This window comes from Typopeltis vanoorti, chromosome 21, assembly GCF_054136105.1.
Source record: "Typopeltis vanoorti isolate ZY-2024b chromosome 21, IOZ_Tvanoo_1.0, whole genome shotgun sequence".
Lineage (NCBI taxonomy): Eukaryota > Metazoa > Arthropoda > Arachnida > Uropygi > Thelyphonidae > Typopeltis > Typopeltis vanoorti.
The window spans coordinates 94,471,998-94,484,316 of record NC_143569.1 but is presented as its reverse complement, the minus strand read 5'-3'; the positions used below and the strand labels follow the sequence as shown (position 1 = coordinate 94,484,316).

The 12,319-nt window shown below is 34.5% G+C and overlaps 1 protein-coding gene across 1 annotated transcript in view; it reads left to right on the top strand.

Moving 5' to 3' along the window:
• The window catches only part of LOC150095123 (glucose transporter type 1-like), a 407,241-nt gene extending 396,718 nt beyond the window's left edge, over positions 1-10,523 (top strand). The window contains exon 16 of the mRNA XM_090411496.1: positions 9,555-10,523. Within this exon, the coding sequence (XP_090267622.1) occupies positions 9,555-9,607 (53 nt within the window). The 3' untranslated portion in view covers positions 9,608-10,523. The remainder of the gene's footprint in view (positions 1-9,554) is intronic.
• The last annotated feature ends 1,796 nt before the right edge of the window (positions 10,524-12,319 follow it).

Here is a 12,319-nt window from a genome sequence, read left to right as displayed (position 1 = left end):
TTAATTAATCACACCCTGCTGCTTATGTATTTATAGTGTACATTATTATGTTAACATGTTTTAAAGTTACTTCTATTAGTTTTTCCCTCTCACTTTTCATTCATGATTGTAATTTACTACACTGCATACAAACCCTAAAAAATGAACCATGAAAACATACACCATGTCTTTGTTCAGTAATATACAAAGTGAGACTGAAGTTATCTGCCTTTCAGAGGACTGCTGTTAGGTGGGGTCTGAGTCATGTAGGTGAATTAAGTAAAATTTTTATTAGTCACAATTTTTTCTGTAGCCCTTTCACAATAATTTGTAAGTCAGGGTCTGTCTATAATTTGATTTCATCCTTAATATTCTTGACAGTCAATGTTTAAAGCTCTGACAATGTAACACTGAAAATATTAGCCTTAAGGAAAGTTTATATTTAGTTATTATTATGTGACATCTTCAAGGGCTCTCATGGGAGGATACTCTACTCTGCACAATCCATTATCTACACTACTTAAATCTGTGTTTTAATTTGTTAAAATACTACAATAATAACCAATTGATTGTTTTTAACAACTTCCACTAAATATGGAAAAAGAATTTAGAATGTGTTCTATTTCCCCATCATCTGAAAAACTGAAAATTTCATAAGTGAGAGGCTTAATGATAATACAGGATTTGATGTTTAAGAGATCACATAATGTATTGCATACTCATCAGAACTTCAGGAAATGAACACGTTTCTGTTATTTTCTACATGTGTAAAATATCACGGTCCAAATTTATGGTACTTCTTGTATCTTAGCTTCTAATTTTATAACTGGCTATTGCTAAAATAAAATTATCTTATAATTTTAAACAGTACCCATAAAATTGTTTATAGGTATATCTGCATGTACTGGCACACACATTTACAATGTTCTAAATAATATACATGATATTCTTATCTACAGCCAAACACACATGCATGATACCAGAAATTAGCTCTTTTTATTAGCTATATTGTAGTTTTAAAGCACAATAAATATAACTTGATAAGAAATATTTAACTAGCACATTATACTTGAAAATAATTTTAAATTCTTCTTGAAATTCTTTTGACAGTAGCCATACATAAATGGAATATTTGGTTTATTTTTAGACAGTTCTGTATGTATGTTTGTATACACCATTACTGTGTTTATTTATTGCTCTTTCCAAAAGAGAAAAAATATATATTCATTATTAAGAAACTATTTAAACCCACTTCTTTCTAGGTTGCACTACTCAATGCTTGCATGATATTTGCTTTCACTGACTTGGCAATTTCTGCTGTGAGCATCTGCACGAGGATTAACTGTTTTTCTTTCTACATCAGATTTGGGTTTGCCAACCTTAGAAATGTTACTATATATTAGTTTTTAAGCCTTTGTTTCAGTTTATAAGAAGTTTATGAAAAAATTCTTATAAACTTTGTTAGTTTATAAGAAGGTTATGAAAAAATTCATGTTTAATTGGCAAAATTAAATTAACACTTGTTTTCTTGTATCTTACCTCCCATTTATTATCATCTTTATCATCATCACAGAATCTCCAAGGAGTAGGGAGATTCATCATATGAAGTCCACATTAGACACCATAACAATTCTGCTGCTCCTCAATGGAGCATGGAATGCATCTCGAGCAATGCATTCTATGTTCCTGCCAATCTCCATGCAAAACTTCAGGGATGGCTCCTTATGCTTTTTCTATTACATGAAAAATCTCTGTGGTATCAATCTGGTAAGTACCTCTCAAGAGCTTAAATATCTTAACCACATCACCCCTTCATCTTCTATCCACTAAACTCTGCAGATTAGTTCAGGCATTCAGTCACTCCTCATAACTAAAGTTTCATAGTCCCTAATATTTTTATTATTTGCCTTCGTTTTGTATCCTCTTAAAATCTCAGTAACTAGATATTATCACAGTAATCTAGGCAGGGTTTAATCAGGCCTTTATAAAATAGAACCACCACCTTTCTATCTCTGGTTAACATCCTTCTTAGTTTTACAGAGGACTGCAGCAATACCAAGAAGGATCTCTTAAATTTTTTTCCACCATCACTCCAAGATCCCTTACCTCTTCCACCAATAGAGTATATAACCTTCTGTCTATGGAGCCCATATTTCAAAACTTTACATTTAGCTACATTAAACTGACACCAACATTCTTTCACTTACCTTTCTAGTTTATTCAAATCATCCTGAAAAGTCACTCAAACTTGATATTCAGTTCAAATTTGATATTTAATGAACAAGAGCAGCAAAAGGAATAAATTAAACAACAGTTTGATACTTCAAATATTTTGTCTTTCTATTTGATCCTTTATAGGATGTCCACGGCATGGTCCACTAGAATTGACTGTACATAACAATGATTACAGATTATTCTTTGTTCTTCTAAGCAGATGTTGACTGCTCTTCCAGTCAACAGCCCATATAACATCAGCTTTCAGGAACAATGAACTCTATAAACACGTAATTTCAAGTGGGGGCATGAAAGGATTGTGTTTTTCAAAATTCTGGCTTTTTTTTTTTTTTTTTTTTGATTAAAAAAAACAAAAAAAAACAGAGATTGATGGTTCAGAGAGTTTGGATGATGAGAAAATCTGTGAATATTTCCTCCAGTATGAGTAGGTTTTTGTGAAAAGTAAGGTTACCATTTGGAAGACATGTTATTAAGGTGTCTAGAAAGACTAGACTATTGTTACTCTCTTTTCCATGACAAAATGGATTCTTGGATACTAATGCTTGAGGTGAAGGAGGAAAGTTTCTGTGTCTAGGCCATGAAGCCAAATTGAAAACATCAACATATTTTAGCCTGATCTATTCTTCTGCTTCCTATCATGGATTTTAGGCCAAGTGGTCTGTTCTGGTCCCATACCATTGCTAACTTGGTTTTCCAATTTTTCTTTTTCCATTTATTTTGCATCCATTTACTATTTTTGGCAGTCTGCTATATCCATTTGATTTAGATGTTCTAACCATTTTTGTTTATATTTACTTATATAGTAGTTAATTGGTTTAATATTCAGGAATTGTAAAATTTGTTTTATGGCCCCACCCATTATACCCAGCTGTTTTTCTAAGAAATTTTTCTGTTGTTTGAATCCATTTTTGATTATTCTTTTTTATGGTCGATATTTGACTTCTATATAATAAGGTTAGTTTGATTCTGCTGTGTTTTGTACAAAGGATGGCTTAAATATGATGTTTATTATGCTGTTTACTTTAACAAAATTTGATATTTTAATGTTCTGTATCTTTTTCAGCTTCATATGATAAGTCACTTCTGAGGTATTTGAAAGTGTTTACTTGTTCTAATATTTATTATCCAGCATCTTAGCCAGATAGAAGGTGCAAATGGCAATGCATCAAGAACATCCTTTTCAAAATTCTCAAAACATCCATGCAAGTTACTTCTAGGAGAAGTAATGGAGAGAGAAAACGTTTTTTAAAAAGTATTAAGGCGATATTTAAGATACTTAAATATAAAGAGCTAATAAGCTTCATTTCGGCAACAAAAACATTATTTAAATTAAGGGGATATTAAATCCCACATTGTTTTAAAACCGAATAAGAAACTCAAAGATTGGAATCAGAGAGTTTCTTGCCGAATATAGTATAGTAAACTATAAAGTATCGGCGATCACTAAGCGTCCGCTAAATGCAAGTGGCCCAGCACGTAGTGCAATACCGGAAATCTCGCAGCAAAGTCGGTAAAGTTCTGATCACTATTCTTAGGTATTTACCATAATGTAAAAACACATTTCCTTGGAAATGTATGCTGTTATTACATTATGGTGGTGAGGTCACTACCCAGACCGAGTTAATCCGAGTTAACTCGGTCTAGCTACTCACTGATGAAGCCTCAAAAAAGGCTGAAACCGGTCTGGGTAGTGACCTCACCACCATAATGTAATAACAGCATACATTTCCAAGGAAATGTGTTTTTACATTATGGTAAATACCTAAGAATAGTGATCAGAACTTTACCGACTTTGCTGCGAGATTTCCGGTATTGCACTACGTGCTGGGCCACTTGCATTTAGCGGACGCTTAGTGATCGCCGATACTTTATAGTTTACTATACTATATTCGGCAAGAAACTCTCTGATTCCAATCTTTGAGTTTCTTATTCGGTTTTAAAACAATGTGGGATTTAATATCCCCTTAATTTAAATAAAAGATATTTAAGATGCTTGTAGAGAGAAAGAGAAGTGATGTCAAAGCTGACCACAATATCAGAATTATTTAAAATTAAATTTTTGATAAAAGCTTTAAAATGGATACATTTTAAAACTTCTAAGGAAAATAATTATGTCAGTCTTTGGATATAACATTGATTCTTTAGTTATATATTCACTGGTATTGAGATCTAGAGTCCTTCCTAGCTAGAACTCTAGATACTAGTCTACTTTATGTTGCTTGTGTTTGTTAGTAATATTTTATATTGATCCCCTGAAGACATCTTGGAAGCATTAAACTGTTGTTTAATTCATTCCTTATTCTGTTTTTCATTCTATTAAATGTCCAACATGAGTTTCAACCAGCACTAAGCCTAAATACATGAGCAATGTCTATTCTTTAGCACATTCCCTTAAAAAATATGGTAAAATCACATCCAATCCTACTACCTTACTGACATCTACAATAATTATTATTCTAAATACATCCACTTCATTCTCTTCTAATCCACTAGTATAAAATCTGCTTTACCAGAATGGCATACTTAATAAAGTGATCATTAAACAGCTCTGCTACATCATCTGTGCTGGTCACTCAACCAGCATCTAGCACAGTCGTTTATCACAATCATTTCTCCTCCTGGCCTGATAATGAAAGAACCCTTTGGGATTTTCCTTGAATTGCAGTACTAGTCCCTTCCTTCCTTCTTTACTACACTAGTCAGTTTCCTAGCTTGAATTTTATGTTTCTTATGCAATTACTCTCCACTTCTCGTTTTATATTTTTTACCATGACTGCTTTTCACCTGCAGTTTCCATTTAATTTCTGTATCATTCATTTTCTTCAGATCTCTTATCTTTCTCACTTTTTATTATTATGCCTGATGGAGTGGTGGGAGCGAGAACGGTCAGTGAGTTTAAAGAGTGGTATGATAAACTTTGTGTTTCTCAGGGGGGGACCTCCCCTCGATGAGTCTTGACAGACTTTGTCTTAGGAAGGACCTCCCTCGACGAGTCTTTTGACTCCTTGGAGGCCTGAATAATAATAATAATAAACAAATTTATTACTTATTATTACACCCTCCATGGAGTCGATAGACTCATTGTGGGAGGTTCATTAAACTGACAACGTATTTTTTATGTAGAATCTTAAAGTCCTTAACACTCCTTGCATTAACAACACATTCTGGTAATGCATTCCATTCACTGACAATTTTCCATGTAAAAAATCTACTCCTCACACCCTTCTTCACCACACTTTTACATAACTTCCAGGAATGGCCTCTGGTTCTTCCCCTCTCACTTTCTACTCTTTTTATAATCCCCTCTGGATTAATCTGATAAAATCCTCTCACTAACTTAAACGTCTATCATATCACCTCTCTTCCTCCTATCCACCAAACTCTGCAATCCACAGCTCTTCAACCTCTCTCCTTAACCAGCATTCCAAACTCCTGAAATTGTCTTAGTCACTCATCTCTGGACCAATGTCTCCACATCACATTGAAAACCAGGTTACCAGAACTGAGCGTAATAGTCCAAGTATGGTCTGACCAGTGCCTTATACCATGGCACAACCACGTCCTTATTCTTGCATGTTAGAGTACTTCTTATCATAGCAGCACTACGATTTGCAACACTAGCAATATGCCCTCTAAAATTCAATCTACTGTCAACCATCATTCCCAAATCTCTAATCTCATGCACTTCCTGCAGTACAGCTCCATTGATATAGTACACAGCCTTATATTTCTGCACTCCAAAATGCAACATCTTGCACTTATTGATATTAAAACTACAACCCCACTCTTTTGTTCAAGTAAAAAGTCTATTCAAACTTGAGATATATAATTTGCTATTGCTGCTAATAAATATTTCTTAGCTAGATCCCATGCATTACTATCTCCTTGCCTTCAAATTCTTCAATGTATGATACTGTCACTAGCTGTCTTGTAACTCCTATATTATGTATAGATGCATAGTTGGTTTCTAGGTTTGTTATGATCACTTTTTTAAATATATATATATTATTGACCACAAAAGGTCACAAGACATATAGCAGATCGATGCTGTGGGGGGGGGGAGAGGATAAGAAGAAAGGAGGAATCTGTTTACATTTTTTTGAACAACTAAGGGTTGTATTCTTTGGGAAAGGCAGAATGGGGAAAGCTGTTCCAGAGAACCAAAGTAGATGAAATAAAAAAAGGAGGCAGCAAAGTTGTTTATTATTATTATTATCATTCAGGCCTAAATGGAGTCAAAAGACTCATCGTGGGAGGTCCTTCCTAAGAACATAAAGTCTGTCAAGATTCATCAAGGGAAGGTTCCCTTTAAGAAACACAAAGTCTATCATACCACTCCTTAAACTCATTGACCATTCTCGCTCTCACCACTCCATCAGGCAATGCATTCCACGGTTCAACCACCCTCCACGCAAAGAAACCACTCCTCACCCTCTTGCTCACAGTTTCCTTTCGTAACTTCCAAGGATGGCCTCTTGTAATCACTCCTTCCCGCTGTTCAACCAAGCAAAAGAACTCCCCAGTGTCAACCCTGTAACCACCTCTCAACAGTTTAAAAATCTCAATCATATCACCTCTCCTCCTTCTATCCACCAAACTCTGCAGTCCACATTCCTTCAGCTGATCCTCATAACTATGCTTGTACAGTCCTGAAACCATCTTTGTCATCTGTCTTTGTATCCTTTCCACAGTTAATTTATCCCCTTCAAATCCTGGGGACCAAATCTGAGAACAATATTCTAAGTGTGGTCTGATCAGAGACTTATACAACGGAATGATAACCCTTTTACCTCCTTCTCATAGTTGCAGCAATCCTCTGTGTTACCTTCACCACCTTTGCAATATGTCCCCTAAATTTCAGGTTTCTATCAATCATTAACCCCAGATCTCTTGTCTCCCCTACTTCCTCCGGTATAACTCCTCCCATAGAGAATGCAGCATCCCATCGATGTTTCCGAAACCTCAAGACCTTACATTTTGCTGCATTAAACTGCATTTGCCCATCTATCTAGCTTATTCAAATCCTCTTGCAGGGCTACCACATCTGCACTATTACTAATAATCCTTCCCAGCTTTGCATCATCTGCAAACAACTGAATATCCCCTTGCAGTCCACTGACAATGTCATTGATATAAAGGTTAAACAATATAGGTCCTAGTACTGAGCCCTGTGGGACCCTACTTGTTACCCTCTGCCTCCTTGAAACTGCTCCACCATACACAACTCTCTGATACCTATCAGACAGCCAATCCTGAATCCAGTTGACCAATCTGACATCCAGACCCATGTAATGCAACTTTAAATATCAGCTTATCATGTGGCACCCTGTCAAATTCCTTCGCTAAATCTAAGAAAATTGCAGTATATGCCTTTCCCTCATCTAATGTTGTTGTAACTTTATTATAAAAGGCTAGCATATTGCTAAAACAAGAGCGCCCTTTCACAAATCCATGTTGACTCTCACAGATAACATTACCCTCATCTGCCCAATGCTGTATATGGTCCCTTACTACTTTCTCCAAGATCTTAACAACTACTGATGACACACAGACTGGCCTATAATTAGACACTTCCAGTCTGTTTCAGCGAGTTTCAAGATTATTATTATTATTATTACTATTATTACGGGCAACTCCAGGGAGTCATTGGACTCATCGAGGGAGGCCCCAAATCATATTCATCACAACTATTTGACATTCATACAGTATCTATCATACCTCGCCTTAAACTCATTCACTGTCACAGCATCCACCACAGACTCAGGGAGCGCATTCCACTCATTCACTACTCTAAAAGTAAAGAACCCAGATCTAACACCTTTACTAACCACACTTTTGCCCAGTTTCCATGGATGTCCCCTAGTCCTCCCACAACCAGTCCTGTTCTCAAAAATATCTTCTGAATTAATTTTATAGAAACCCTTCAGTAATTTGAATGTCTCAATCATATCTCCCCTCCTCCGCCTATCAACCAATTTTTGCAACCCACAAATCCTCAACCTGTTCTCATACGGTTCATTCCACAGACCTGCTATCATCTTGGTCACTCGCCTCTGGATCCTCTCCACCTCCTCCCCATCAAGAAGAAACTTAGGTGACCAAATCTGAGCACAGTAGTCTAGATGGGGTCTTATCAAGGCTCAATACAGAGGAACAATAACCTGCTTGTCTCTGCTTGTCATCGTATTCTTCAGCAACCAAGTGATTTGATGAGCTGTTTTGGTCACTTTTGCAATGTGTCCCCTAAATTTCAATTCCTTATCTACCAACACTCCTAAATCTCGTGCCTCATCAATTTCCTGGAGCACGGTTCCACCAATGCAGTAAACTGCCGCCAATCTTTTCACCCCAAAATGCATAACCTTACATTTTGCCACATTAAACTGACATCCATTCTCCTTAGCCCAGACCTCCAATCTATCCAAATCATCCTGCAAAATTTTGACGTCATCTGCATTCACTATTGCCCTACCCAACTTCGCATCATCCGCAAACAAATGAATTGTTCCTCTCAGATCATTTCCTATATCATTTATGAACAAATTAAACAGCAGTGGTCCAAGAACAGATCCTTGTGGCACACCACTAGTCACAGGCCGTCTTGTGGACTCTACTCCCGAGTAAACCACTCTCTGATATCTCTCCGTCAACCACCCTCCTATCCATCTCACCAACCCTATGTCCATTCCCATATGCTGCAATTTACTGATTAGAATTCCATGTGGAATCCTGTCAGTTACATAACTGATAATTTTTGTATATGCGATGTAAAATGGTTTCTAATTAATGTATTAAACCATATTCCTTTTCTGCTATTTTAGATTTCACAGCATGACTTTAATGTTTAATTGTTTCATATATATATGTATTATCAAAAATGAGTGAAAAAAAAATGTTATGAACACATTTTTGATCTTTTCAACAATCTGAATTCACATTTCAAATTTTGGCCTTGGGTTTGTTGATCTAAAAAAATAGTCACAAGATGGTCTGGTGTTGGTTAGTGCACTTTAAATTTTCAGAGTTGTAGGTTATTTTTTATTTCTGATTTATTTGAATTCCACCATTTTGTTTGGACATTTACTTCTGAAAAAAAAAAATTACTTTTGTTTGGTTTTGTCATGAAGTGAGACATAGGGTTAAGACATGCATAAATTATGAATACCCAGGAATATTAAGTAAAATACTTGTAAAAGAAATATTTAATAATTAAAAAACGAAATTCCAGAATGTTTTTTTTAATTACTGACTTTAGTTAATTGGTGGGGGGGGGAGAAGGTTGGCAACCCACTATTACTGATCAATTACTGAATTGCTTACTAACTTACTTACTTCTCCAGATGGCACTTTTGAAGTAAAGGGCCGACTAACTGGTGAAGGACGGCATCTCTGACAGCCAGCTACATTATCATCTTGCTCGAAAACTGGGACCTCTTAAATAGTCTTCTTTAATGCCTTTGTAATCTTCTAGATATAATGTCTCTTGTAACCCTTAGCCAGGACATTTCTGTTTTGTAAAACTATGATTGTAAACAGTTCTGATATAAACAGAAAGAAAAATGTTATGTGAAGAAAGGTAGTATATGACATGTTGGTCTATAAATTTATATATAGTAATTTTTTAATATATAAAGTTGCATAACTGATAATTTTTGTATATGCGATGTAAAATGGTTTCTAATTAATGTATTAAACCATATTCCTTTTCTGCTATTTTAGATTTCACAGCATGACTTTAATGTTTAATTGTTTCATATATATATATGTGTGTATTATCAAAAATGAGTGAAAAAAAAATGTTATGAACACATTTTTGATCTTTTCAACAATCTGAATTCACATTTCAAATTTTGGCCTTGGGTTTGTTGATCTAAAAAAATAGTCACAGTAACTTATATTATTATGAGAAACGTACCAAATTATGCATAACATAATTTAGATATTATGCTCTGATAAAATTTGTAGTAAACTTAATTAAAAGTGAATGCAGTGTATTTCAGGTTTTTGATTAAAGTTCAGCAGTATTAAAATATTGAACAAATGGCATCCTCTGGTATCGGCATTATTTGTGAAAGTTCGACATCTGTATTATGTTAAGCTTAAGTGATCTTGCATTTTCTGTTTATTTTCATTAATTTTCAGAATTATGTATCAATCAATTTTTTATCATTTCTTAACTTTTGTAATTTTGGATCTCTGTTTTGTGATGTGTGATACTGATATATTTAATCCAAACAGGTTTTCAGTATAGCAAAAAGTGTTTTTTTGGTATTTACAAGTTCTTATTAAATAAAGTTTTTAAAATTTAACTTGTCCTTCTACATAAATTCAACTCCTTTGAGTTTTCTATATTTTCAATTTAAATATAATTCAAAATAATTAAAATTTATTTTTGTTTTTCAAAATCAGTACCCCTTCCCCCACTCTGGTTAGATAAAATGTACATAAAGTTCTCATTTAAGGTTAATTTATTAAGTTAAAATTCTCTCCCTCTCTCCAAGCAAATAGCTTCAATTTATAAATAGACAGTTTTTGCTATATAAATATCCTCAAGACTGTATTTTAAAGGAAATGGTGTCCAGTGAACTACTGGATGACTTGAAAAAGCAACGGTGGGATAAACACAATCTGTCACATTAAACATCTTAGTGATTTATTATTAAGATATGTTAAAAACTTTGATAAGCTGTCAATCATTCTGATTTCTAGAAAAAATGGTTATATACATATATATATATATATATGGTACAAACTGCTTTCCTTAAAAAAAAGTTTTTAAAAAAGTTTCTTCCTATTGAGTTCATAGTGAAAACAGTAATGTAGGGGGGTCAGTGGGTCCAATATTAAATATTTTCTCACCCAGCAATTATCTATAACCCTTTTCACCAACAGAAGACTTTAATAATAATAATAATAAATCTGTTGTAATAATAAGATTTCATAAGAGGTAACTATAGAATAAACTAAAAATGCAAGGTGTGAAAAAATTACAGATCTGTCAACTTAAACATTCACTATTTAGCAGGTGACCAGTCATAAAACTGATTTTTATTTATTCATAAATAAGAGAGAATTGTCAAAATGTGAATGGAAAAATTCAAGAGTCCATAAAACAGTTTTACTCAAATCTATTAAAACTGTATACTAGCATATCTAAAGTAAAAAGCATCATATACTCGACCACAGATGCGAGACCCCTCGACATTTCTATGCATGGTAGAAAAAGCAAATCCATTCCAATAACAGGTAATTGATGAGTGTTTATTATTATACATCAGAAAATTAGCTTTTCTTTTATGAAAATTCTAGTTTTTAAAGTGGTAACTATTTTGCTTGTACAGCAGTTGGAAATTTTTACATATAAAGTACGTGATTTCGCATGTGGTGATAAATTTCTACGTTGCCTTATTCCTTTCTCCCTTTCAACATGAATTGACTCTTCTTGGCACTGTGCCAGCCAGGGTTCTTACATGTAAAATAATTATTTTAAAAAATGCTGTTTGTGAAGCTAAATTTTTTTCTGTAAATTTTGAAAACCTTTTGATTATCTATAATAATTATTATTATTCAGGCCTCCATGAGTCAAAAGACTCATCATGGGAGGTCATTCCTAGGAAACACAGTCTATCATACCACTCCATGAACTCACTGTTCTCGCTCTCACCACTCTATCAGGCAATGCATTCCACAGTTCAACCACCCTCCATGCAAAGAAACCACTCTTCACCCTCTTGCTCACAGCTTCCTTTCATAACTTCCAGGGATGGTCCTTGTCATCACTCCTTCCCGTCAACAGGTAAGGAGCTCGCGAAGCAAAAGAACTCCCCAGTATCAACCCTGTAACTGCCTCTCAACAGTTTAAAAGTCTATCATATCATCTCTCTTTCTTCTATTCACCAAACTCTGCAGTCCATATTCCCTCAGCCAATCCTCATAACTAACTTTGTACAGTCCTGAAATCATCTTTGTTATCCTCCTCTGTGTCCTTTCCACAGTCAATTTCTCCCCTTCAAATTCTGGGGACCAAATTTGAGAACAATAGTCTAAGTGTGGTTTGATCATGATCTGTATAAATTTTGTATAAATAGATATTATTCTGTATAAA